Source organism: Pipistrellus hanaki (assembly GCF_964339955.1).
Source record: "Pipistrellus hanaki genome assembly, chromosome: 14".
Taxonomy (NCBI): Eukaryota; Metazoa; Chordata; class Mammalia; order Chiroptera; family Vespertilionidae; genus Pipistrellus; species Pipistrellus hanaki.
In genome coordinates, this window is record NC_140516.1 from 44,498,836 (window position 1) to 44,525,766 (window position 26,931).

General features: G+C 37.6%; 2 protein-coding genes across 11 annotated transcripts in view; one reads left to right on the forward strand and one right to left on the reverse strand.

Annotated features, from left to right (window-relative positions):
- Positions 1-838: 838 nt before the first annotated feature.
- Positions 839-13,090, reverse strand: BBIP1 (BBSome interacting protein 1). Of its 9 annotated transcripts, XM_084903408.1 has the most exons (6): positions 12,858-13,090; positions 12,032-12,065; positions 11,821-11,911; positions 6,290-6,321; positions 2,748-2,819; positions 839-1,175 (listed from the first exon to the last, which is right to left on the reverse strand). In XM_084903408.1, exons 5-6 carry the CDS (start codon positions 2,791-2,793, stop codon positions 1,009-1,011), a joined length of 213 nt encoding a protein of 70 aa, XP_084759534.1. In that variant the 5' UTR covers positions 2,794-2,819; positions 6,290-6,321; positions 11,821-11,911; positions 12,032-12,065; positions 12,858-13,090; the 3' UTR covers positions 839-1,008. The 9 variants fall into 9 exon arrangements, with proteins under 9 accessions (XP_084759534.1, XP_084759533.1, XP_084759532.1 ...); XM_084903407.1 differs by lacking the exon at positions 12,032-12,065; XM_084903406.1 differs by lacking the exon at positions 12,032-12,065 and having other exon boundaries at positions 12,810-13,090.
- The window catches only part of SHOC2 (SHOC2 leucine rich repeat scaffold protein), a 46,476-nt gene continuing 31,673 nt past the window's right edge, over positions 12,129-26,931 (forward strand). The window contains exon 1 of one of the 2 annotated variants that reach the window (XM_084903391.1): positions 12,129-12,708. The gene's annotated coding sequence lies outside the window, so the exon portion shown is untranslated. Of the gene's footprint in view, positions 12,709-13,308; positions 13,459-26,931 lie in introns of those variants that run through there. The other variant, XM_084903390.1, reaches the window with a different exon arrangement.

A 26,931-nucleotide genomic window follows, 5' to 3' on the forward strand; every position in this document is an offset into this window, starting at 1 on the left:
CTAGGTCTGGGGATTGAATTTGCAATCCCTTGACTGGGAATTGAACCTGAGACCTTCAGAGCCAAACCAGCTAGGGCCTTTAATTAAATTCTATTACAAAATAATGTCTCAAAATATTATTCTTCAAGTGACTCAAAGTTTTGCATTTTTATTCCATGTCTGAGAAAATAATAGCTACCAATAAATAATTATCTGAAGAATGATTACATTTCTAACTTCTTTTGCAGAGCCTTAATTATGTAGGAAGGTTTAATGTCTGCTAATTTAAATGGTCTATTATTGATTGCAGCCAACCAACCAAGGATTATATTCAGAATTTACGAAGGTATTTTTGAGAATATGTTACATTACAGGTTTCAGTACACTCTTTTAGGACTAACACTACAGATTGAATTTCATGTTTATCTCATGAGCTCTTTTAAATCCATGTTATTTTCCATTTCTAGGGTTTTGATACCTGGATGATAAAAATAGCCATTATTTCATTAAGTCCTTGAAATTAGTATAATTAAAAGCTCAGGTGAGGGTTTCTTAAGTTTATTTTAAGAAATAGAGTTTTGTCATGACTTGTGGGATCTGTTTAAGCCTTAAACATGATATGTCACACCAAATTCATAACAAGTTTTAAAAATTAGGTAATATAAAAGCCCATCCTGAGTACTTAATGCAAGATTAGAATATATCTCTAAATTCAGTTTTTAATAAACATTAAAAATTCTCTGAATATAAAAGTTGTATTTAGTCACTTGTACCTAAGAATGTTATCAGCCGTGTAGTAGTAATGGTGAACACTAACTTAATTGGTATTTCTAAAAACTTGGGTAAAAAAACACACAAGATTTGGGTTAGTTTTAATGGCTTACATTCATTACAAACCATACAAGTTTCATTAGTCTTGGGTATTTTATATTACTTATATGAATATAAGTTTTATTAACACATACTACTTTCAGCATACAGGTGGATTATTTTCTAGCTACTGTTAATAGCTAGAAAGTGCTAAGTTATTCAGCGAGTCATTTGCTTTTGGTCCTTTTCTGCCATTTCCTGTTGGCGAATTGTTTCTTGTGCTGCTTGCTGCATTTTCTCCAGTTTTTCCATAGTCAGAGATTTTAAGGGTAAAAGTTTGGGTTTACACAGCACCATTGTGGTTATATCTTCCACAGACAACTGCCCTAAGTTTAAAAATAAATAAGAATTTGATTGAGATAATCCAGTTGTTTGGCAGTTTGGATTTGCAGTTAGAATGAAGTTCTAAAAACTTAACCCATTATTAATGAAAATCTCTTATTCTCATAGTCTACCCCTGTAACATTTCTAAATTTTATAAACATAAAAGCATTTAATGCTAGGGAGTTCATGAAGAAGACAAGTTTCAAACTTTATAGCTAAGGTTCTAAATTATATAAGACACAACTCATGTCAAATATTTAGTTGAAAAAATTTGGGAGAAATGTATAGTGCCTAAAAATACATAAGTATGGTATTGATTTAACATCAATATTCAAATTTCTGAGTGTTTCACTGAAAACTTCAGCATTTCTTATTATTTAGGTTTTGTTTTTTGTTTTTTACCCAAATTCAGACCTTATTTAATACTAGAGGCCCAGTGTACAAATTTGTGCACAAAGGTGTGGGGGAGAGATCGCGGGAGTTTGGCCCCTGGCTCCGAGGAGGGAGCTGGCCCTCGGCCCCCCTGGGAAAGGGGCCGCATCTACCACAGCCCATCCCCGGTTCCTTGTCCCAGCCTGGGGCCCAAAGGCCCCGGTTGGGCTGGGAGAGGAGGCGACAGTTACCAGGCCAGGTGCGGGATACCACTGTCAGCACCCCGCCTTCCCACCTCTTCCCCCCTCGCCTCTGCCACCATGCCAGGCAGGTGGCCCCTGGGGGAGGGAGAGGACGGGGAGCGAGACAAACCTGTGTCGAGGGCTGACTTCCAATAAATCGAGGAAGCTACTCTGCTACCTATGAAACCCTGACCCAGAAGAAGGTCTCTACGAATGGTTTAGCACCAGGGGTCGATGGGAGCCAGCCAGACAGGGGGAGGGGCTGTGGGAAGTTGGCTGTTGGGAGTGCACTGTCCACCAAGTGGCAGCTCCTGCATTGAGCATCTGCCTCCTGGTGGTCAGTGTGTGTCATAGTGACTGGTCGACGGGTTGTTCAAATCATTTGGGTAGTAAGGGTTGCTTAGGCTTTTATAGATATAGATCAGCGTTTTTCAACCGCTGTTCCGCGGCACACTAGTGTGCCGCGAGATGTTGCCTGGTGTGCCGTAGGTGCAGACAAGAATTTTATAATTTTTCACTATTTTGTTTACTTAATATTTCATAATAAAGTAATTATAAAATTCTTTGTGTTTATTTGATTCCTATTCAAGAGAATTACTTTATATATAGTCAATATAGGCACAGAGTTAAATTTTTTAACATTTTCTAATGGTGGTGTGCCTCGTGATTTTTTTCATGAAACAAGTGTGCCTTTGCCCAAAAAAGGTTGAAAAACACTGATATAGATTATGGTGTATTACAGTACTCTAAGAATTTTGGTTGTAATCTGCAATCTTGAGTATAACAGGCTTTTCTAGTTTGTCATTTAACTGGGAAAAATAAAGCAATTGATGGACAGTAAATGTGGGACACAGAACACAGTAGTTTCAGATTCTTAGCTACTGAGCCTACTATGTGATATTGCCTATTACATTTTATGTTCCTATTACATCCTATCACTTAAGAAATTGTGTTAAATACCTTGTTTTGGAAGAACTTCCCGGAACATGGACTTCACTTCTGCCATATCTGAATTGCTGGATATAGTTTTTCCTTCAAGAAGAAATCAATTATTAGTATTATTTAAGAATGAATTCCCAACATATTGTTTGAGACATATCCAATGTAATGTAAGAAGTAAAATCAAATTCCTATAAATAAACTATCCTCGTATAATTTTCCCTATAATTTCCGGTGGATCTTGTAAATGAAACAAGGTTGAACTATTTCATAGAAGCATCTAGATCTTGTCAACTTTCACTGGTCAGTAGTGTTAATTGGAAGACTGCATATTCTAAACTTACCCCTCCTAGTGAAAAATTGGCAGAAAAATTGGCGCTCGTTTAGACAAAGATAATTATCTAGTAGATGTCGGCTAGGAAAACAACGGCATTTGTGTGTAGCCATCTTGGTTTACTGATAGCATCTTCCCTGAATGATGGGTGACATAAGTAACATGACCATTTGGAAGGAGGTAAGAGGTAATTAGGGAAAGGATGAGGTAGGAGGTAGACATTTCTTAACATTCTCACTTCTCTCAATAGCTGGTTTCTACTTTAATCCTTTTGCTATAATGGTAAAAGGCATCCTAAAGATCAGGTAGTGGCTACACACTTTCAAGTTGTATGAAAGTAGCAAACAGGTGAAATAGGCTCTTGAAGAACAGAAATGAGGAATGCTTTTAGTTTATTATTTTCCTCAGAACAGAAATACTATATGCTAAATACCAGTGAATACACTTCTATGAGTATTTTGTGAATATCCTAGCATATATGCCATCTCTGGCTGATGGCTTTTGTTCCCCCTGTTACATCCCAGATTGTTATGCCACATATTTAAGGTGTTCTGGACGTAATTTGTAGCCTGATCCCTTTCCAAACAGGTGATTCTCCAGACAGTCCCACCCTTTTTGTGATATTTCGCCATACCAATGCTGATGCAACCTTAACCATGTGTCTTTCACAACATCACCATCACAGAGGATTTATTATTTATAAAGTGGTGATGCTGGCCTGCTGCCTGCCTTAACCGCCCACTGCAAATGAGTTGTAATCAAATGAAGCTGCTTAGTTATTCCCACTCCACTACTACTTTGACATTCCTGATAAAAGCTTCCTACTCTTCATTCATCAAGCCTCTTCCCCTCATTCAAATTCCTATTCTAGAACATCTAAGCAGCAATCTTACCATTATGCTGCTCTTTCTGGGAGAGAAGATGAAATAGGGGATGGACTAAAGCAGTGTTTCTCAAAGTGTAGTACGCGTACCCCCAGGGGTACGGGAGGAGTTTGGTGGAGGTACGCGTTGCATCGGAGTTTGGTGGGGATATGCACTGCACCGTGCTTAGCTGCGCCCAATTCTACGTTCTCATGAGTATGAGGAATATTTAGCGTTACGAAAATTATAGAAGGGGTACACATATGTCAAAAGTTTGGGAAACACTGGACTAGAGAATAAAGCAAGCAACTCATCACCAACTGGAATCTGAGATAACTGCATATGCAATTTTCTTAGAATGCACAGCTCCTCCTGCCACATTATTTCCTCCTTGCACTTGAGCCTGCCAGTGGTAGGTGCCTAGTAATCATCCTTACTCTCTCCTCCCCGCCCCTGTGGGTTATGTTGAAGGCTAGTAATACTAGATACTTGATTAGCCTGAATATAACTAAAACAACATAGCGTCTCCATTACAGATATCAATGAAAATATTCACTAGGTCCTTTTTGGGCCTAATCTGACACATACTACTGAAAGGGAGAATATACCCTATAGATGTTGATAAATGTGAAGGAAATACATAACAGCTAAACATTTTTTTTGTCACCAAACTTTTATCAAAATGCTAAACTGGTTGGTGAACAATACTAAACTCTTATTAGCTGTTTTATAGATTAGCAATGCCAGCCACGCAAAATTCAATCACTGGCCTTTGCTTTCTTTGGTAAATTTCCTCCAAATTCTGGCTGGAGGAAAACAGTGAAACTTGGTGCTCCACCAAACCTTAGTTCTCAGTTTGACTAAGTGCCAATGTTATGGGAAAGGGTGTGGGGCCAAAGGCCTGGTGTGGGGCAGATGGGTGCCATCCCTTACCCGGGTGGAATGCTTTACTAGGGCTGGTGGTGGTTCCTACGTCCCCTCAGGCATTGGCAGGAGAGAAACAGGAAGGGAAGGGCCAAAATAAGCATGGTGGTGGCTGGATGGCCACATCGGCAAAGCTACACTGTCTTGATAGTCAACTGCCCGGGGAGTAAGAGTAGGAAGGAGCATTAATTTCCTCCAGGTGGCCTGCTAATAGCCAAACCTGGGTGTTGTGTAGGTGTAACATGGCCTGAGAAGCTGTGGCTGCTCTAAGGGTACTTTCTCATTGGGAAGATGTGTGTAACATCAGAGACAGATGGGCCAAAGAAGAAACATGCCAGCTACGGCTGAAATTCATGTTTATCATAAAATTGCCACGTCATTTAATTCTGTCTACCATATGCCAGGCACTAGTAATTAGTGAACAAAAGAAAGAAAAAACAAAAACTTAGCCTTTTTGGAGTTTGCAGACTAGAATAAGGGGAGAGAAATAATACAATGCTAGGAAAATGGTACATGATACAGAAAAAATAAAGGGAATTAGGAATGCTGGGGGTCATGCATTGCAATTTAAATAGGAAAATCTCTACAGCCTCATTAAGGCAAAAATCATTCTCATTTTGGTGTGTATGTTAAGTCTTTTGCAAAAAAAGTCAAAAGCCTGATAGTATCTACAGTTAGATAAGAGAAATGGGTGCGCTCTGTTGTTCAGTGGGTTCGTTGGTAGGTTTCTTTTGGATATTTTATAGAAACTATCAATATTTTGTAGTATTTACAAAAACTTAATATGTGCATTTTCTTTGACCCAAACATTCTAAAAGTAATGAGTCCTAAGAAACAAAGCAGGGGTGGATAAAGATGTAAGAATAACAATGTTCATTAAAGCACTGCATTGATAAAACATTGAGCAATGGATAAATGTTCACCAATATGTTAAAGGTTACATTATGGAATAGCCATACAATGGAATTATGGAACACCATGCCAGACTTTAACCTTTTGTATGCCATAAGTGTCTTTGGACGCCAGCCACATGCCACGCACATCTATAGCTGCAAACCTCGCATATCAACTCTGGTCACCCAATTTTAAAATCAGACTTGTTAGTGACATCTCTGGGTTTGTAAAGAAAATTATGGTAACTTAAATGCATAAATATTCCAGCACACATGGAAGAAATTCCAATATCATCCCATTTTGGACATGTAGTAGTTAACTGGTTAAAATTGATACAGATTGTCAAGGCATTTTAAAACATAAAACTCTTATGCTAATAGAACCTAAATTTTTACTGCTTAGAAAGAATGCAGAGTCAATCATTTTTTGAAGCTCTTGGTTACAAATTTTATATTTTTCTCACAGACATATGAACATATGATAAGCCCAAAATCATGGGTTAAAGAGCTGGGCATGACTATTAGCTTTAGATTGTAACCTAGTTTTACCTAGGCATCTGGAAAATGTAGGCTGTAGTCATCTAGGGGGCAGACAGAGAAAGAGAATAGATTACTAAAATCCAAATCCAATTCTTGGTAACTCAAAGCATCATATACTGTGGATCAGAAATACCAAAATTAAAACATACTGTAGGTGACAAAGCTAAGTCTTGGTTTCTAAAAATTCTCAGGACAGAACATAAACTGTGCACCTATGGATGAGGACAATGGGGGGTGGGGAAAGGGCAGAGGGTGGGGTGGGAACCTGTGGAGGGGGGAAGAAATGAACCTTTGTAATAATATGAATAATAAAGATTGATTTAAAAATAAATAAATATTCTCAGGACAGTATTTAGATGTTTTTAAAACTGTCCTAAGTCACACTAGTCTCCTCAATCCATTTTTAACCTTTATGAGGGGCCTCAAGGAGCCATTCTGTAGGTCAATGTAGTTATCCTCCATACGTGTCTATCAGTCCATCATAATTCTTTTCCATCCATTAATTTATCTAAAACTTACCAGCTTATCCTAATTGTACAGAACCCCATTTTAAATGTTTGAAGTTAAATGGTTCAGAGTTATCTAGGGTTCCAAGTACGTATTTTAAATAAGCTACCACAGTAAATCCAATTTATCATTTAAAACAAGTTTGTACTGGAGTTTGTTTCCTTTGTTTTCTAATCACATTTATACCTTAAATAGTGTACAGGACTGTATTCTGAATGCTCTAGTGCTGTGTGACCTTGAATACATTGTGTAACCAATTGGAGGTCTGATTTTCTCATAAAAAACATGTTTAGTATATGTCCTGGGTTTAAAAGTTTAAGTGAAAAGTGGATATAAAAGTGTTTAGAAATACTGTTTGACCCTTATTATTCCAGATCTAATTTTCATATTGCTATAAGAAAGTATTTGCTCTAGATTTCCAGTTAAGTATCTTTCAACACTAAACATTCTGAGTCCTCATCAACAGCATGGTAACTATAAGACAGTGTGAAGGTGTTTTCTGTTTAAATCAGTTTTACTTATTTACTTTTCAAGAGCATGTGCTACCAAATGTGTTTTTAAATATATACTTTTTGATATATATATTTTATTAGTTTGTACTAATATATTCTCATATTACGAAGGCAATTTAGTACAAGAATCTTTTTGATATTTGAATCTTAAATATATTTTTAAAAATATAATAAAGCAAACTTATTTCATAATATAGTGCAAGGTAGAAAAAATATGGACAAGTTTTTAAGTTGGCAGCACAAGTGAAACCCTTTAAAACTATCATTACGGGAATAGAAGCTTGGTATATGTAAGAACCTATCTTGAATTTCTGATGAAGGTGACAAGTCACTGTTGCCTAACTAGGTAAGTAAATGCACCTGAAATATGACAAAAAGAAAACATTGCTTAAGCATTCTGAGATTCTCAACCAAAGTACCAATCATGTTTTCATGTAAGAGACACAGAGGTAACAAACTGGTAGCCCTTGATTCTATTTGTTAAATGTTTTGCTTGCTTGCTAAATGTTTAAAAATTATTTGAACCAATGTTTAAAAAGCAGGATATTTTACCTAAAGTCCAAATTTCCGCTCCTCGTGACACACATGGCAACACGAGGCCCATATTCCCACATGGCAAAAGTTAGCTAGGGCTGGGAAGTGATGCCCCATTTATCTAGATGGGGAATTCTCTAGTTGTCACTATAGTGTATTTACCTCTTTACCTTAACTGCTAGCAGCTACAAGCATGTGACTTTGCAACTTCAGTAAAATACAAAGCCACTACAACATATATGCCAAACTGTCCTGTTTTATAATTAATGTGTATTAAGAAGCAAAAAATAAAATCTGGGAACTGAGGGAGACATCAGAAGCAATCCTGTTTATGTAAAGGACAGGACATTTTTCTTTTGTGAATATTTAATGTTAGTTCCCTTTAAGTCAGGGGTGGGGAATCTTTTTTTCTGCCAAGAGCCATTTGGATATTCATAACATCATTCACTTAATATAATTCACTCACCATATATTTATGTTGCTATGAAAAAAGCTCCTAGATTTAATGAATTTGGAGTCCTGCCTGTGGTTGCCTTCACAGGGCCAGACCGAATGATTTCACAAGCCTTATTTGGCCCCACTCCTGCTTTAAGTAAATTCAATCTGGCTAGTCCAGGTTGTGGATGGGGGTAGCAGGACTGGTAGAAAAAAACAGCAAAAATGCTTATCTTTTGTCTTATCCAAGACTTGTGGTTGACGTAATAGAAGGATTTTTCAAAAGCATATTTCTGAATGTGAACTAACATGAGAAAAAAATAAAAGAAGCCCCAAAAGGTGTTTTTTAGCAGACACAATGTAATAGTTATGCTCACTCTCACTGAATGGCTGCCCGCATGCTAGCTGGGTGCCTAATTTGGTTTGATAATGCTCATCTGGAGATGCCAAATAACCTCATATGTCATGCAGTTGGAAGCCATAGTAGATTCTAGTCTGTTCTGCTATCTGGCATCTGCTGGTAGAAAAATGTTGCAACATGTTTCAATTTGGCTAATGACTCCAGACTCATGGGAATAAAATGTGTGGTGTCTGGCTTCTGGAATGTGCCTAGGCCTAAGAACAGGAACTGCTCTTCTTGGGTGAACTTGGATGATGGCGTTGGTTCTGGTATACTCCAGTAGCAGACACTACTATTAAGTTGGTAGAAAATGACACAACATCCTACTCATGCAAAATGTCTTTTTTCCTCATAATTTTTGCCATTTTAAAATTCTGGACTAGAAAGTGGCCCTAAAATATTAATAACCTTTTAAAAAGGTTAAAATATGTACACAGATAATAATTTAATAAAAAAAAAAAAGTAAAATAAATAAAGAAAAAATAAATAAATAAAAGGTATTTGAAGAACTTTTTAGCCCTAACCAGTTTTACTCAGTAGATAGAGCATTGGCCTGGGGACTGAAGGGTCCCAGGTTCAATTCTGATCAAGGGAACATTCCCAGTAGGGGGTGTGGAGGAGGCAGTTGATCGATGTTTCTCTCACATTGATGTTTCTGACTTATCCCTCTCCCTTCCTCTCTGTAAAAAAAATCAATAAAGTATATTTTTTTAAAAACCAAACTTTTTACATTCCCAGATCTGAGATATCCAGCTATTTCAACAGTATACAAGGAGAAAAATGGATAATTTTTTCAGTGTTTCTCAAAATCTGATCCTCAGATCACCTGCATCAAAATCCCCTAGATAATTATTAAAAATAGTTTTTTCTGGAGGTTTCCCCAAACTCTCTGAATCAGAATCTTTGCTTATTTTATTAAGAGCCCCACATTAAACTTGGAGAATCACTGTCTTAGATTAATTATTAATAAATATTTCATGCCCATGTGCCCAAATTAGACTGCTTTAGAAGTTATTAACTGCCACACATACAACATACCATGTTCTACACACTACGTAAAGCATTATTAGTTGAGTCATTCTGTTCAACAATCCTAAGGGGTTTTATAGCTACATTTAATAGGTGATTAATAGAATGAGTAAACTGTCCAAAGTCACCAGCTAATGAATGGCCCTGTTCCAGATACCCAGATCTGATTCTAAAATCTGTGGTCTTAACTATAATAGTATATTCTTTTACCTAACTTGAATATGAAGTCAACTTAAAAGTTATTTCACAATGCCACATGAGCAAAATTCCTTCTACACAAAAGAAGTGACTGATGGAGTACATTACTTAACTTTCAATTTCTGCCCGCCCAGAGCATTTCCTTCTGCTCCCTTAAGTGCATTTTCTTCCTTGCACTTATCTCTCATGATCAAAAATACGTCTAGGATATGAAAACTACTGAGCTTGGCACTTTTGGGAGTTTTTCTCATGATTATGAAGCAAATTCTGGAAGTACATCTCAATCCATTGGGCTGAGAATTTTTCTAATGTACTATTAAGTATAATCTTGATTTTGCAAATTTTAATAGGCTTCGATGAATGTTAGCAAAACTCTATCATATCACAGAACACCAGGACCAATGAGGACTTGCAAGAGAATTTCGGGGGGAGGGGGGAAAAATAACATTGTCTAAATTGAAATTTGGCTAGATGGCCAGCAGCTGCCTTGATATCTGCTTTAATAACATCTGTAGGTGAATTGCAGGGCCCACACATCTTTCATTAACAGTTCTTGGAGTTGAAACTCAAAAAATATGCTGATATCAGTAGATTTTCCTGCAGATTACATTGCATCAGCTCCAAGTGTAGGAAAAATAGGAACATTTAATAAAGGTAATTAGTCCAGGGCACTAATGCATACTCCACACATACAGGAGCATTAAATGCTAAACTGTAAGACACCATAGAAAGATGCATGTGCTGAGAAGTGGAATGAATTCAACTCATGGCACAGGTAGATGTAGCTGCATTTGAGACGGCTTAATCATGATTGGAAAAGTATGAATATTGTAAAGTATGCTAGAAAAAATGTTTAGTAGACTCTAATCAAGTATGTAGACCAACTTCTGATTTATAAGAGACAAAGACCCTGGCCTGAACTCTTCAAAATGCCAGTGTAACAAAGAAAAAATAAATAAAAAAGAATGAGGGAACTATTCTACATTAAGGCTAAAGAGTTACAATATCCAAGTACTATATAGGAACCTTGACTGGATCCTAATTCTTTCTTTGCCAGGGGAGTGGAGGAAAAGATATTCTTGGGTCAAATGGGAAAATTTACATAATAGATTTTAAATAGTACAGAATTATTGATTTCCTTAGTTGTGATAATGATACTGTGTTTTGCAGGAGAACTTTATAATTCTTGGGAAATACATGCTGCAAATTTTAGGGCATCTAACTTAACATTAGGTGTCTGCAATCTATTCCCAAATGATTCAATGACAATGAAAATGTCTGTGAGAAGGGATGAAATAAATATGGCAAAATGTTAACAACTGTTGGGTATAAGTGAAGGGGTATATGAATGTTTATTGTATTTTTTCAACTTTTTAAATTTTTGAATATTTATTTTAATACAAAATTGGGGGAGTAAACTCATGTTGGCAAGTCTTCAGAGGGGAAGCCTAAGAAAGGTTGAGTAGTATGGACTATGTTGAATTTCTGGTAAACTGAAGTTCTAAAACACTTTGCTGGCAATATCTTGGGCATCCAGGAGACATCTCAAAATTCAATCTTTCAGTAAATACTTACCAAAATACCACGTGCAGGATAAGACGACAAACCATTCTATTTAGGTATAACATAGTAGTAAAACTAAACATAAGCAAGTCACATATAAAATAGAGGTCATATAAGAGGTACTAAAAGTGCTAAGTAATCTCAGAGAAAATTACTTCCTGCTGGGGAGAATCTGGAAACACCTCCAACGATAACCAGTATGTTTATACAGAATCACAAAAGGCAGGTGCTTCAGAGATTAACATAGGAAGAAACGAGTAGTTCATTTTGTCTGAGATACGAGTACTAAGGAAGTAGAAATTAAGAAGGTAGGTTTGCACCCTTGTTGTTGACTGGCTGGGTAAAACCGATTTTCAATTTACCTGAAAGTTCTGATCTTTTTCCTTTGCAGTTTTAGGCATCCAACCCGGTATCATCAAAATGACAATTCTTTATTTGAGCCTAGAGAAGGAACTACATGAGATAGTGAGTGACAACTCTTGTAAAACGTCACATATACTAATACTGTAGTTATATATTCACAAGCATTAAATTCTTTAATAAACTGCAGACATGCAGAATTCAAATGCAAACCTTCATCCAGAACTGTAGTCAGTGCTTACAGACCCTCAAGAAAGGAGAGAAAAAAAGGAGAAAATTCAAAATATTTAGGAGGCGGGGAAATAAGACTTAGAAGTGTTGCTGCCATGATGGGGACCATCCTTTTCCTTTTTAGCTGGGAATGGAAAACGATTTCGTCAAGCTCCCTAATTCTTCGTCCTCCTAAGGTCAGAAGGTGAAAGTACTCAATAGGAACTTTGCGGAGGCGTGGTCAGGAGCTCGGAGCGGGAGTGGAGGGCTCCGCCCTGAGGCCCGCGCCCTGGCCCCTCCGGAGCGGGCTGACCGGCCGCAGCGGGGCGAGGGGGCCGGCGGAGCGGCCTCGCCCCACGGAGAGGCGGAGGGAGGAAGGGAGGGCGGGCCGCCGCCGGGCCAGCCCGGAAAGAAAAGCCGCTTCCAGCGGAAGCAACTCAAGGCCCGGCTCGCCTCCGCCGCGCTCGGTCTCCCAGGGACCGTCGGGCCCAGGCCTGCATCTCAGGGGGAGGCCCAGGGACACCCACATCACTTGGCGACTCCAGTCGGAATGGGCACTCTCGGGGCCCTGGGGGCGCACGCGATTCCCACTCTTCCGCCTTGACCCCCATTCAGAAGTGCCAAACGCAACTTCCGGGCAGGACAGGGCTTCTCGGAGCCCCAAACTCTGGTCCACATAGGTAAGTGACCAGACGTCCCGCCGACGAAGGGCCAGAACCCCTGCTCCCTCCTCGCCCCCGCCCCAGGCAGCTAGTCCGGAATATTAAATTAACTTGCCTACCATGGGCTGTCTGGTCACCTTTGGTCCCATTTTGGGTCCACTACTTACAGACGACTCTCTTCCCAGACCGCTTATCTGTTGCCAGGGCAACGGAGGGAGACGAAGGGAAAATTACGTCACACAGGAGAAGGGAGGTCCGTCGACTCCCGTTGCCAGTATCAGTGATGGCTGCTTTGGCTTCAACGGTACCTTCCTATTGGGTGTTGTCTCTACCCCGCGGGAGGCTCACTTACTCCGTGCCCCGGCGAGCCGCGGCGCCCCGCGGGCGGGAGAGGGCGTGGCGGAGCCGCGGAGAGGGAGAGGACCGGGCGAGGGAAGCCGAAGCCGACGGCAGCTTCTGATTGGGCAGCGTCGCCGGCGCTAGTGCCTCATTCTGATTGGGCAGCGTCGTTTTCCCTTGCCCCGCCTTACTTTCTTCCCCAGCCAGTGAGCGGCCGGCGCCGGAGGGGCGGGGCGGGACGGGGTGGTAGGAGCGAAAGTGTGGCGGGGCGAGCGGGGCGGGGCGAGTGGGGGAGGGGCGGGGCGGGGCGAGTGGGGGAGGGGCGGGCGGGGGGCGGCGGTTGGGCAGCGTCTCTTCTTAGGAGGAGGAGGAGGAGGAAGGAGGGTGAGCGAGCGAGCGAGGAGGATGGCGGAGTCGGGGCTCCTGACGGTAACCTGGGGCGGCTGAGGCGGGAGGGTGTCCGTAGGTCGGGTCTTCCTGCCTCCCTTTCCTGCCCGTCGGGCGGCCGGGCTGTCGGGCTGTCTGTAGGGGGAGGCCCCGCGCGCCCTGACTGGCGCGAGCCGGCGGGGCCGGGGCGAGGCCCCAGGGGCCGGGGCCCTGGGAGGCGCCGCCGCCCGCCGCCCGCCGCCGCCGCCGCGGCGGCTCTCCTGGGTGCTGTCGCCGGGAGGGCCGGGCCCTGGGACCGGGCTCTCCGTGCAGGGACCGCGGCCGGGCGCCGAGAGCGAGCCGGCGGGCTCTGACAGCGACCGGGGCCAGGCCTGCGGCGGCGGCGGGCGGGCGGGCGGCCGGGACAGCGCCCGGCGAGGGCGAGGGCGCGGGCCGGGGGTGCCGGGAGAGCGAGCGGTGCGGTCCGGCTCCCCTCGGCTCCCGGAGCCGCCGGGTCGGGGCTGTAGGGACACCGTGGGCGCCCGGGAGGGCGTGGAACGCTTGGCGGGGTCCCAGGCGCGGCGGCGGCGGGACGGGGTGGGGGGGCTCCCCTCGCTGCCTCCCCGGAGCCCCCCGCGCCCTCCTCGCAGCCTCTCCCTGCGGTGGGGCGCGGGGAGCAGGCTCTGGGTGTGCTGCCAGGTGAAGCGAGTTGTAGGCATTGGAGACTGCCCTGTCGGACATGCCTGATGGCAGGCAGCCTCTTGCACCGGAGCTTTTAGAGTCGGAGGAAAAGTACTCCCTCCTCCCCCCCCTCCCTTTCCCCAACTCAACACTGGAGGTTTCAGGACCAAACGACCCCCCCCCCCCAGCTCCTCAGTATCCATTGTTTTGTATCGTCCTCCTCCCCCGCCCCACGTTTAGGTACAAGAAGAAAGACTCCAAACCATTAATTGACACCCCCCACCACCACCACCACCCCGCCATCAGCAGCGGGTTTGTGTGATTGTGTGAGGGTGGATTTACAAACAGGTGGAATGCATACGGATTCGGGAGCTGGGAAGGTTTTGAAGCTTTTCAGCCCCTTACCATTGCTGATTGGATTTTGTTGTGTGTTGTTGCTTTGTATCGTAATGGGGGTGATGAGAATAAAAGAGGAAGCAATGTTTTGCAACCTACCCCAAAGAAATGTTTTCTAAGTCTCTCTGGGGATGCTGAAGCCAAAGTGGGTTGCAGATGTGGACTGTATAGCATTTGCCTTCATCATAGCTGCCAGCGGTCTATAAGCTTATTTAAACTTGGGCAGTTCTGTACATTTCTTAAGTGTCAGCAGTTTCTAGTATCTACTCAGAGGGATCATTGTATCTAAAACTTACTTTTGTTATGTTTTTTCAGAGTCCCAGGGTACACTTGTGTAACCAGATAATTTTGTATCTAAATGAAGCATCAATCCTGAAATGTTGTCTTTATTTTGAAGACCTCAGTTTATTAGTGTACTAATCTCTATACTTCCATGCCATAATCCTTATATATAACTGTTACGTTGTATTTGAAGAAATTTAGCTATTGGGTACAATTGGTAACATTCACAAAGCTTAGGTTTGTAGTTTGAATTTATCGTGTTAAGGTTTTTCTATGTGACAAGTGACGAGAATTTTGAGGAATTGAAGTATGTTAATGACCATCCCTACCTATGGAACTTAGATTGAATATAAATAAGCCTTTTAAATACTTGTTTGGACATAAGTTACACTGTACTTTTAATTCATTATGATTATACATTTGAAAAATAGATCATAGGCAATGAAGGCTTTGTCTAAGGTTTGTAACTTTCAAATGGCTTAAATGTAATATAAAGCTAACATGTAAAAGTATAATAATAATTTTTTCAAATTTTATTGAGAAGTAATTGACATACATCACTGTATAAGCTTAAAGCATATCACGTGCTGGTTTGGTTTGTATATATTGTGAGATGATTACCATAACAGGTTTTGTTATAGATATAACAAAAAGAAAAGGGAATATTTCTCCTTGTGATGAGAACTCTGAGGGTTTGCTCTCAGCTTTCCTGTATATCATACAGCGGTGTTAGCTACAGTCAGCATGTTGTACATTACATCCTCTAGTACTTACTTATTGTGTAACTGGAGGTTTGTACCTTTTGACTCCCTTCCTCCTGTTCCCCTCCCCCCACCCTCCTCTGGTAACCACAAGTCTGATCTCTTTTTTTATGTTTTTGCTAGTATGTTTTGTGTTGTGTTTTTTTGTTGTTTTTTTTAGATTCCATATCTAAGTGAGATCATACAGTATTTGTCTTTCTCTGACTTGTTTGCCTTCAAGGTCAATTCATGTTGTCCCAAATAGTAGGAATTCCTCGTAAAACTATATTCTTGAAGTGCCAGTTTTGAGGTATGGACCTTGCCTGTATCTAAGGTTCCTTCCTTTCCCCCCAAGATGTTTGTTCAGTTTTTGAAGAAACAACTACACGTTGGTTGGCATTTGTTTTCTGATGTCATTGTTAATATAGTTTTCGAGTGTTTAAAATTTTCTCTTATTTTTTATAAATTGTTTTGCATTAAAGAGGGAAATTAAGAGCTACATTAATAGCTTGTAGCTGGATAATTCTTTAGTTTTTAAACTACGATATTCAGAAATTTTATCAAAGCTGTATTTTGATAATTGTAGCAAGTAAGAGTTATATTAATAACTTGTGAACTACAACCCAGTCAGAAATTTGAAACATTTCACTTTTCAAAAGAAACAGCAAAATTAACAATTCTTTTGTTAGACTTGCTGGAATTACGCTTTTTAAACAATACTATTTCTTCAGTGTCTTGGGTCAGGGCTTGTTCCACGTTCAAAGAACCATAAACTGGAATTCTCTGTAAATACTCCCAAAGACGGTTTCTGAATAGCTGCTGGTACATTACTTTGCCTTGGCTTACCAGTATGAATTATGGGGGAAGGGTGGATAAAATTGGAATTCTTTGTTATTTGGGCAATTAATTATGGTCATATTTGTTTTGAAAATATGCTAATTTATCAATATCTATAATGTAATTTAATATTTCTGTAGGACTTGTTCTTTTAACAATTTAAACTTTTAGATTTTTTTTCCTAGTAAAAAGATATTTGAAATATGTAAAAATAACCTGTTGTGTTTTTTGACTAAAAAATATACTCTAACCTGTATTTGCAGATATGAGGATTGATATATTTTGGAGGCGGAAGATTAAATAAAAGAATATATCTTTGTAATTCAATTTACTATGTCATTCGTGTATGAAAAAGCATAAAATCAATACTTAGAACAACAAAACAAAGCCAAGACCAACACACATGCCCCTCCAAACAATAAAAAACAAACAAGTTGACCGCCAAATCCTTTAGTGAGTCAGGTTTTTATAGCTTGGCCTTGGTGGAAGTATTCTTGAACTAGTTTATATTATAAAATATCAATTAGGAGAGGAAATTTAGATATAAAATAAGCACTTGGATATTTCCTAGTAAGACTAGTAGGAAATTGGAAAATATTTTGTGAGTAAATGAATTAGATAGAAATTGGCTATAGTTTAGCAGCAGAGTGATACATTAAGTATTTTTATGTGATACTTGAGCAGTATTACAGGCATGAAATTGTTATTTTTTGTTTATTGTTAGGCTTACATTTATGCATTATATTATGCATGGGCATGTTATAATTTAAGGCTAAATCTTTCATATATATGTATATGTGTATGTATATTCTGTTATCCCTGCCTTCTGAATTTTGTTTACTTGTTACACTGCATCAAATTTATGCCCTAAAGATCTTATTTTCTCTTTTAATATAGTAGTTAAAATTTTGTATTTTTCCACCTCTCTGTCTACACTTTTAAAATCTGAAAAAAACGTGTGTTACAAGGTGACCTCTGGTGTGCTTGAACTTGATATAGAGTGTTCTGCAATATAATTGTCATCGGTGTAGGTTGAGAAGAACACGCATAAGTCTGAGAAACTGATTTATGTTCTAAAACATGTAGTTGAATTATTTTAGGGTAAACTAATGTTTATTTTACCTTTGTTGGGTATTTTCCCCTGGTTTGCAACTTTTTAGCAAATCAAAATTTCTTACACGTGAAAAGCATATTCTAATTACAAAGGGCTCTTCAGCTTTTCAGGTGTTGGCAACATATGTGCTTTTTGAGAAAATAAGAAGTTCCCATTATCAAGATTTAAAAGAGCTAATTAGATTTCACACTATATATCTCATTGCAATTTCTCTATAAAGATCAGCACTGGTTGCAAAAAGTAGTGAATGCTGTTAAAAGGCAAAGGTTCTTTTGTCAGAAAGAATGAACATATTGCTTGAAGCTAAAACATTGCAAGAGACCTTTAAAAGGTATAATTGGTCCCTACCTGAAATGAACCTGAAAACCTTTTATGAAATATTTGGCATGTCTATCTTCTAATATTTACAGCACTGTGAACACTCACAATTTAAGCACTTTATTTGTCCTCAAATACTACTTGTAAATTCTACAATTTAGTAATTTTACGGTTGACAAAGATAGATCTTTTTTCTTTTAGTTTTTCTAATGCCTTGGAGGTAAAGTGGAAATAGATTGATCTGACCTTGATAATGTCTTAGAATTTGGAGTGAATTTCATCAGTTAAATTTGAGCTTTCTCAGTTTTGTGTTATACAGTACTTTTTTCTGCTTTTAAGACTTTCACAGTTTTGCATATAATCTTTATGTTAACTTTCAAATTTTGTCCTATAAATATTTCTTACTAACTACAGTTTCATATTCACTAATGTCATAGACCTTCTGAGTGCCATGTATGGTTCACATTCTGAAGATGCAGACATAAATATACTATGTTTCCTACGTTCAGCAAGTTCAGTTTGTTACCTGAGATGGAGAAATCAGTAGTTTAGAGTGACAAGTACTTTGATAGCACTGTACACTGAAGATCTTAGATGAGTTAAGACTCAGACTACAAGTATAACCGGCATTGCTTACTGGAGGACTGGGCCTGAACTAAGTCTTGAGGAGTAAGTAGGATAAATAGAGGTTAAAAAAAGCATAGAAGTTAGAGACATTAATGTCCATTTGGAGAATTGCAGGTGAATAGCAATTTGGATTTCATGTATGACCTAATATTTTACGTGATACAGTAGGCTTTCATGAAAGCTCACATTTTGAGAGACTGTTATTTTTTGTGTGCCTAATTTAATTTGGGCCTTGAACTGTAGATCTGCATTAATGTTGGGGAACTGCTCAAAATTATTACTTAAAACTTAGTAAAGTGTATATTTTATTAATATTTTAATTAAATACAAAAGAGAAGGTATTAGCCTGATAGGAAATAATTCCCAGGCTTAAAACTATGTTTCAAAATTGAAATTAAGTATCTTTTTCTCAGTATTTATGCATCATGTTACGAGTAACAATTAAGAATTTTTTTAGAGCTCATGGTAGGTTTTTATTATACATTTAAAATTTGCTATTCTGAGAATTAAAAACAACTTCTTTGCAAACTTATTTAAAAACTAGTGGCCTGGTGCACGGATTTGTGCACATTGAAAGGAAATTAATTAGAAGAAAGCTTCCTGTGGTAATTATATTACTGCAAAAAAAATTGTATATATGACAGTATTGTAAAATTAAAGTACAAAATATTTCAATATTGCTATTTGCCCTTTATAATAGAAGTGCCAGAGATGAAAGAAAATTATTAAAATGTATATGAAAATAATAAATTGATTAATAAACAATAACAATAAGATATAACAACAATGAAGGCATGATATAAAAATAGCAAACATATAAAAGCAACATTGATTAAAAACAATGATTGATAAATTGATTAATAAGTAAACAACAACAACAACATGATATAACAACAAAGTGCCAATAGTTGATCTTAAGATACATTCAGGCATCGTGTGTGATTGGTGCCAGTGAGAGTTTTATATGTATTGTGCATATGCAAGTCAATGTTTATTTTTAAAATTGCTAGTGTGTGTCAATATGTACTGGCCGGTCAGTCGGTCGGACGGTTGGATGGACTTGTAGTTGGTCATTTAGCCTTTTATATATATATATATATATATATATATATATATATATAGATGCCACTTTTTCAGGTAAGTAGTTATATCCTGCTAGAAGTTTTTTTTATGGTCTTACGTGATTTAGAAGTTTTCTGAACTTGAATATTAAATAATATTTCACATAGTAGTACTTTTTCAAGGGTACAGTGAGGCCTTCTTTGCCATCCCAAACTCCATTTTCCACAAAGTGCAATACTGCCATAGTTTCCCATTTTAAAACATTTTCATATTGCTTTTCTTTTGGTTTTGATACTTTCATTTTCATTACAGAAATTTGAGAAATTTCTTTTTAAAATTCTCACATTTTACAGTTTCCTTATAAATGTTATAACATCTCCTTTATCTTAAGGCTATTTAAATAGGAAACTGAAACTTTCTGCTACCTCCTTGAATAAAGCCAAATGTAATGTCCACCTGGCTAAGCTAAGCACTCTTCAGCCCTCAGTATTTCATCCTGGGGGAGACCTTCTTTGAGCCCTAGTTAGATTTTTCTGTTAAAGGTCCCTTAGCATCTGCACTTTTTTTTATTCCACTCATTGTTTTTGTAATGATGTGTTTAATGTCTGTCTTTTTTGCTATTTTATTTTTTACTTTATTATTTACAGAGAGAAAGAGAGAGGGACAGAGAGTTAGAAACATCGATGAGAGAGAAACATCTATCAGCTGCCCCCTGCACACCTCCTCCTGGGGATGTGCCCGCAACCAAGGTGCATGCCCTTTACCAGAATTGAACCTGGGACCTTTCAGTCTGCAGGCTGATACTCTATCCACTGAGCCAAATGGGTTTCGGCTCTTTTTGCTATTTTGTAAGCGTTGTGATGAGCAGAGTCCCCCAAACAAATAGGCTACTTAAAAGGATAAAGAAGTGTCATTGCTCTTAAGCACATTTCTTGCTTTTAGAATCCTTCAGTACTCAATTCAGGGATATTTTGCTCTCTCATGATATACAATTTTTAGAAGTTTGGTAACCAAATGTAAAAAGACCTGGGGTACTCCTAGAGCCCATAAGAGAGTTGAAAATAAGAACAGAAGGAAAACAGTAAAAAGGAAATACAAAACTTTAAAAAATTTATCAGTTTAAGGCACCTTAATATTGTTATAAACACACTTAGAATCTCTCAAGACACTATTTGTTTTATATGTAGCTATGTTTTGTATTTCAGAAAGGTTTCCATCTAAAGTGATGCAATAAAAAAAAACATTTAATCTTCACAGGAGGAGGTGGCTTTTAAAAATTGATTTTAAAGAGAAAAAAACCACATCGATGTGAAAGAGAAACATCTGCCTCCCGAGGGATCGAACCTACAACTTGGGCATGTTCTAGGAACAAAATCCAAGGTGCTCCAACCAACTGATCCTTTCTGGTCAGGGGCCAGGGCTACAACTACAATTTTTTAATGTGTTACACTTTCGTTATTGAAAAGATGTGCTTAATGAGGTGAAATACAATAGGCACCATAATAAGTATTTGAGTAAAATTAAGTAGAAGTAAATAATTATCTGATAATACAAAATCAATGCAGTTTAATATTATGACCTTAAAATTTGCATGTGTTCTTTATTTACATATGTAAATATTTAGCTGTTTAATACGTACAATTGAGTGACATTTTTTAAATCAGTTTTGAATGAAAACATACCTGTTACAACGATATGACAAAATGATATATTTCTGCAACCTCCATTCTGTTAAAGAGAGTAAACTTAATCTCTTGGCATTTCCTAACAACCTGGACTGGAAAAATTAGATTGGAGGTCATATAATAGCAGTATATGCAGGTAACAGATTGGGTGACCTGAAATAGATTATATTTAGTTTTGTTTTATATATCTTATAGTATAAAATTCACTTTAGTTCTGGTTCAGATAAAATGCATTTTATCTTAATATTCTAATTCTATAACTAAGGATAAGTACATAGACGATTTAATTATTTTGTTGCTAAAATAAATACTGGTTTACCATGTGTTAATTACAGTTTTAAACTTATAGAAATAGGATACTTATATACTAGGCAGCTTAAATTAGTAAGGTTTTATGATTTAATCTTGAAGACATTTATTTCTGTACTTTGGAAGTAGTGATTTGGAATTCTTAATACTAGAAATATGTCCTAGTTTCAGAACACCCACTAAGCAACTGTGGGAACTCAGCATGCTAAATCGCTTGTAGTGCTGCAGTATTTTTTAATTTTTCCCACCTCCTGTTATGTAATAACTTATTGTAGTACACACTGAAGATGACTATTTGGGCCAAGAACAAAATTTATTGAAGCCCCAAATATGTGAGACTATGTCAGGCTTTGTGTTGGGCTCTGATGATCTACAGATGGTCCTATATATTAAAAAGTTAATATGCAAACCGACTGAACAGCAGAACTAACGGTCGGTCGCTATGATGTGCACTGACCACCAGGGGCAGACGCTCAATGCAAGAGCTGCCACCTGGTGGTCATTGCGCTCCCACAGGAGGAGTGCTACTCAGCCAGAAGTCCTGAGCCTTCCTCACTGCTGGCGAGCGCAGTGACAGTGGCGGGAGCCTCTCCTGCCTCTGCCTCAGCGCTAAGGATGTCTACTGCTGGCTTAGGAGTGACATCCCCCGAAGGCTCCCAGATTGCGAGAGGGCGCAGACCAGGCTGAGGTCCTCCGCCTTTCCAAGTGCATGAATTTCATGCACTGGGCCTCTAGTCAAATGTGATGGCCAGTGAGTGAATGGTATAAATTAGGTGATAATATTTTGGATTACAAATAAGGCATAAAAAGCACTGTTTTGGGACTTAAGAGAAATAAGTGGAATAAAAATAATGAAGTCTGCTAGTTTACAGGCATTGTAATATGTAAAACTATGTTTGTAAAGGCATTTGATAAAACAAACTTCTGTCAGTTTATTTGGTTAATGGAAAAAGGGACTGAGCTGATCCACACTAATTGTAATACCTGCAAATGGATATTACAGTTAAATGTTTCGGTTTAAGGATTTTCATGATATGAAAAAGGAAGGACTTAGCTTTGAAAATCAGCCTTGTAATTCTTGTAGAGTTAGCTCTGAGAGTAATGCCTTAATTCAAGATTAATTATTCACATACAAAAATATAAAAAAAAACTTATGGCCTTTTCTCAACTGGAACTCAATTATACCTGATAGTTTCATATATATATGGATGTACTAGTATATATGTAATAGTTGATAGAATAATAAGGGTCCTGTGGTAAGATCTTGGAAGATTATTGTTTCATCAAAGATAGTTGAAATTAAATTTCTTATAATTTAAGTTTTGCTATATTATACTCAAATTCTTTGAAAATTGATAATCCACAATAGTAGGTTCATGTCCTAAAAATAAAAACAACTTGTTAATTAGTCCATCTCTTTCCTGACTATACTATTATCCAGTTTTTATAAACTAACAATATGATAATATTTAAATTGCTTCCTAGATGAATTAAAATTAAGTATTGCCAAATTATGTTTTTTTTTTTTCTTTCTGGCATGGTTTAAGTAATTAATATATTAGTTGCTACCTTCAAATTAGTATGATTTATATCTTTGTGATATAAGAATTTGTTTTTATATCAAAGCTTCTATAAACTATGTGGGAATCATATTTTGAGATTATAGTAATAAGATAGTAGATATTACATACCAGTTGGGAACTGATTTGGTTTAATGTGTTAAATTATAAAAATAATAAAATGTCCTTTTATGTATATTCATAAATATAAGGCCTGCCTTTCTTTATTTTAAAAGGAGAAATACTTTATTGATCTTGGTTAAATTTGGCCTGGCTGCTTAATGTATTTCTTTTGACCTTATATGAGAAAGGTTTTTTGCTATGGGATATTTAAAGAAATTAATACAGAGATAAATGAGAGATATTTTTAAAGCCCCAAATGTATTATGTAAATCCTATTTTAACAACTGTCAAGGATAAGTAGATAAATAGAATAATTACTTGAGCATATGGTCTTCATCTAAATAGTTTCAAGACATGAAAAAGACTGTTTGTTTTATAGTAATGGGAACTTATTAAATACTGATTTTTAAATGTACAATACCTACCTTGAGACCACACACTCCTTTAATCTTATTACATATAGTACATTTATTTTTGTTTATATTTTTCTGACAGTTTCTGATAAATAGTTTATAGAGTAAGTAATGGAAAGGATTTATAATCAGATAAGACCTAGTAAAGGAATGTGAGGTTTATACTAACAAAAATGAAACAGTTAAATGTAATCTATTTAATTTTTAGTATAAAAACACTGAAAATCATTTGTGTTTTTTTTTAATTGAAAATACTTTATTGAGCATTACAGTCATCTTAATGTTAATAACCTAAAATAGCAATTACATTTTATCTCTTTTGCTTTACACTGATAATTAAGTAACCAACTTACTGGTTTATTGCTAGTTTGCTCCTGATAAATGAAGAGTAAAGTATATTTTAGGAATACTTAGGGTCGTGTTTGACATGTTTTGAATTCCTTGGCAAGAAAGGCAATTTAAGCAATATTCAGAGGTAAATCTTTTGGGGAGTGTTTGTGTGGCATAAGTTTTTCAGACAATGTTTGGTCAAGGATATTTGATGTTTACTCTCGTATCTTAAGTTATATTGAGACATTTAAATCTCCCTATACAACCTCTGCCTTTTATTTTGATACTTTGTTGGAGAATCTTGCAATTTATATATAAGTGAGTTAAGTGCTGTACAAGAGAGCCATAATCCCATTATGGTTTATGTTGTGGGTTGGGTAAACAAGAATTTTCAGTTCTTTGCTCTAAACTTTTGTTTGCCCAAAATCAAAATTATGTAAGTTTTATTTTTTCTCATAAGGAGCACAGATTTCTTGAAAAACTCATGTATTTGCTATTGTATAAAATAAATTAACCTTGTCTTCTCCATGTCCATTCAAACTCTTTCATCTTGCCTCCTTGCAAAGGGAAAAATAAGTTGAATGAATTTGAAGGTGCTATGACTTGTTCACAGACAGCTATTTATTTAGCCTTCATGAAAACTACTCTTACCTCAGGTTCACTCATACTGCTTAAGAATGTGGTTCTTGTTTTTCTTTTTAATTTCTCTATGATCAATAATGTTCCCTTGAGCACATTAACTTGGGGTGCTTTTTTAATCTTAGGTCTTCCAGTTTTGAGGATTCCTTTTTTAACTCCTGAACAACAAAAATATATAGTTTTATGTGATTTGGAGGGAAAACAGTTTATTTTTGTTCCTTTAAGCTACTTAATAAGTAGTGTTTCAGATCTTATAAAATAGGAAAGTACAAATGAAGTCTTGCCATTTTTAGGTATTTGTATCAAAATCAGAATAATTTCTAGTTAATTTTAAGTGGAATATAGGAAAACTATGCATGAAGCAATGCGTGTGTGTGTGTGTGTGTGTGTGTGGTTTTTGTTAATCCTCACTCAAGGATACGTTTCCATTGGTTTTTAGAGAGAGTGGAAGAGAGAGGAACAGCCAGTTGGTTGCCTCCTGATTAGGGCCAGGGATCCAGCCCTTGACCTGAATTGAACCCAGGACTCTTCAGTCTGAGGCTAATGCTCTATCCACTGAGCCATAGTAACTAGGACAGAAAACATTTTTATCTGTTTATTGTTCAGTTATCTTCATTCGGTGTTTATTGAGTACTCACTGTGTGCTTAATAAAAATTCATAATATCTTTTAATTTGTAGAGCACTTTATAGAATAAAAATTGTTTCTTTTTGTAAGGAGCCTGTCATCTATCTAGTAGGACAGATAAAACCGAGTTAACATATATTTATAATCCTTTTAATAAATATAACTGCTATTATGTGTTAGGCATTATTTCTAAGTACTAGGATACAACTGTGAAAAAGACGGATCCCTGTTTTCCATTACTTTAAATGATGGAGTCAGACAACTAGCCTAGTAAGTATAATCCAGTGTGGTGCATGTTCTGATGGGTAGTTTTAAGTGGAGAAAGGGGTATTCAGAAATGTTTCTGAGTAATAAAGAAAGGCTTCCCAGACCTCTGAGCTGAGATCTGAAGAAGACAAGAATTCGATCAGTGAAGAATTATAAACCAATATTTCTGGCAGAAGAGAATAGTTTGTATAAAGTCCCGGGAACAGAGATAGCAGGACCTGCTGTGACTAGAGTGCAAAGTGGGAAATACCAAAGTTGTGGCAGGAGAAGTGGGGTGGGGTGGGGGTGGGGGGGGAGATCTTGAAAGACTTGGTAATTACTGCTAAGAAATTTGGATTTTATCCTGAGGGCTGTGTTTATGGAGGCCACCCACTCTTCCCTCAAGTGTTTTAAATTGTATATAGTAACCCGATTAGATGTGAGTATTTGAATGATCACTCTAATTACAGTGTAGTGATTAGGTTAGGAACAGGATGGGGGAGTGGTTGTTGTAAGACCAGTTACAAAGCTATTGGAAGAAATTTGGTATTGCCTAGAGCAGGGTAGTGGCAGTGAGAATGAAGAGAAGTTGAAGTCAGGAGAAATTTGGAGAAAAGAATGGATAGGATTTGGTGATGGTTTAGATGTCAGAACTGAAGGAGAGGTAGGAGTCAGGATGACTCCAGGAATCTTGACCTCCCCTCCAACCCTTTTTAGTTGCTTTCTTTTAGCTGTTGTCTTTTTTAAATGATTGATTTTTAAAAAAATGTAGAGGAAGAAAGAAAAACATTGACTTCTTGTTCACTTATTTATGTATTCATTGGATGATTCTTGTATGTATCCTGACCGGGGATTGAACCCTTAGCCTTGGGGTATCTGGACAGTGCTTTAACCAACTGTTATCTTTTTTAAGAAGACTTTACTGATTCCCCGAATGTCCAAGACTGTTTAGGGTCTTTGTGCTGCAAAGTTAAAGGCCCAGTGCAATCTTTACCACACCGTTCTTTGCCTTATCCACTTGTTTGTAAACTTACAGACAATAACTGTGACTTATTGTATACTTAGCATCTTGAACAGTGCATGATACTTACTAGTATATATTAAATAAAATGTTGACTGAATGAAAATATAGTTTTTATACTTAAATTTAAATATTTATAATTAGAGAAAAGCTTTTTTCTGAACTGCCAGGGTCCAAAAATTGGTTTATAACTTCAGTGGATCAGATCACTCCATGAACTTTTGAGTATCTCTTGTACTATATAATTCAGATCTGAAGTGCTGGATATATTTAGCTGTTCATGGGCCATCATGGACTAATTTAAATGGGCTTTGATATTATGTTGACCTCCTATATTATACATTTAGATTTTCTTTATAAATGAAAATTTAATTACCTTTATCCTTTCTCAGTTTAAAAGTCAACGTAACCAAACTAGCACTGTTAGGATTTTTTCTTTTTCAAAGTGAAAATAGCTTTTTTTTTTTTTTTTTTTTATCCTTGATTATGAAAAGAGTGAAGCTTATTATTTATATTTAAAAAGTGATA

What these genes read in the sequence shown, in the direction of transcription:
- BBIP1 (XM_084903407.1), bottom strand. Translation starts at nt 2,793, where the DNA reads ATGGCAGAAGTGAAGTCCATGTTCCGGGAAGTTCTTCCAAAACAAG. An exon ending in GGAAGTTCTTCCAAAACAAG is followed by an intron (nt 1,176 to 2,747) that starts GTATTTAACACA and finishes TTTTAAACTTAG; the next exon opens with GGCAGTTGTCTGTGGAAGAT.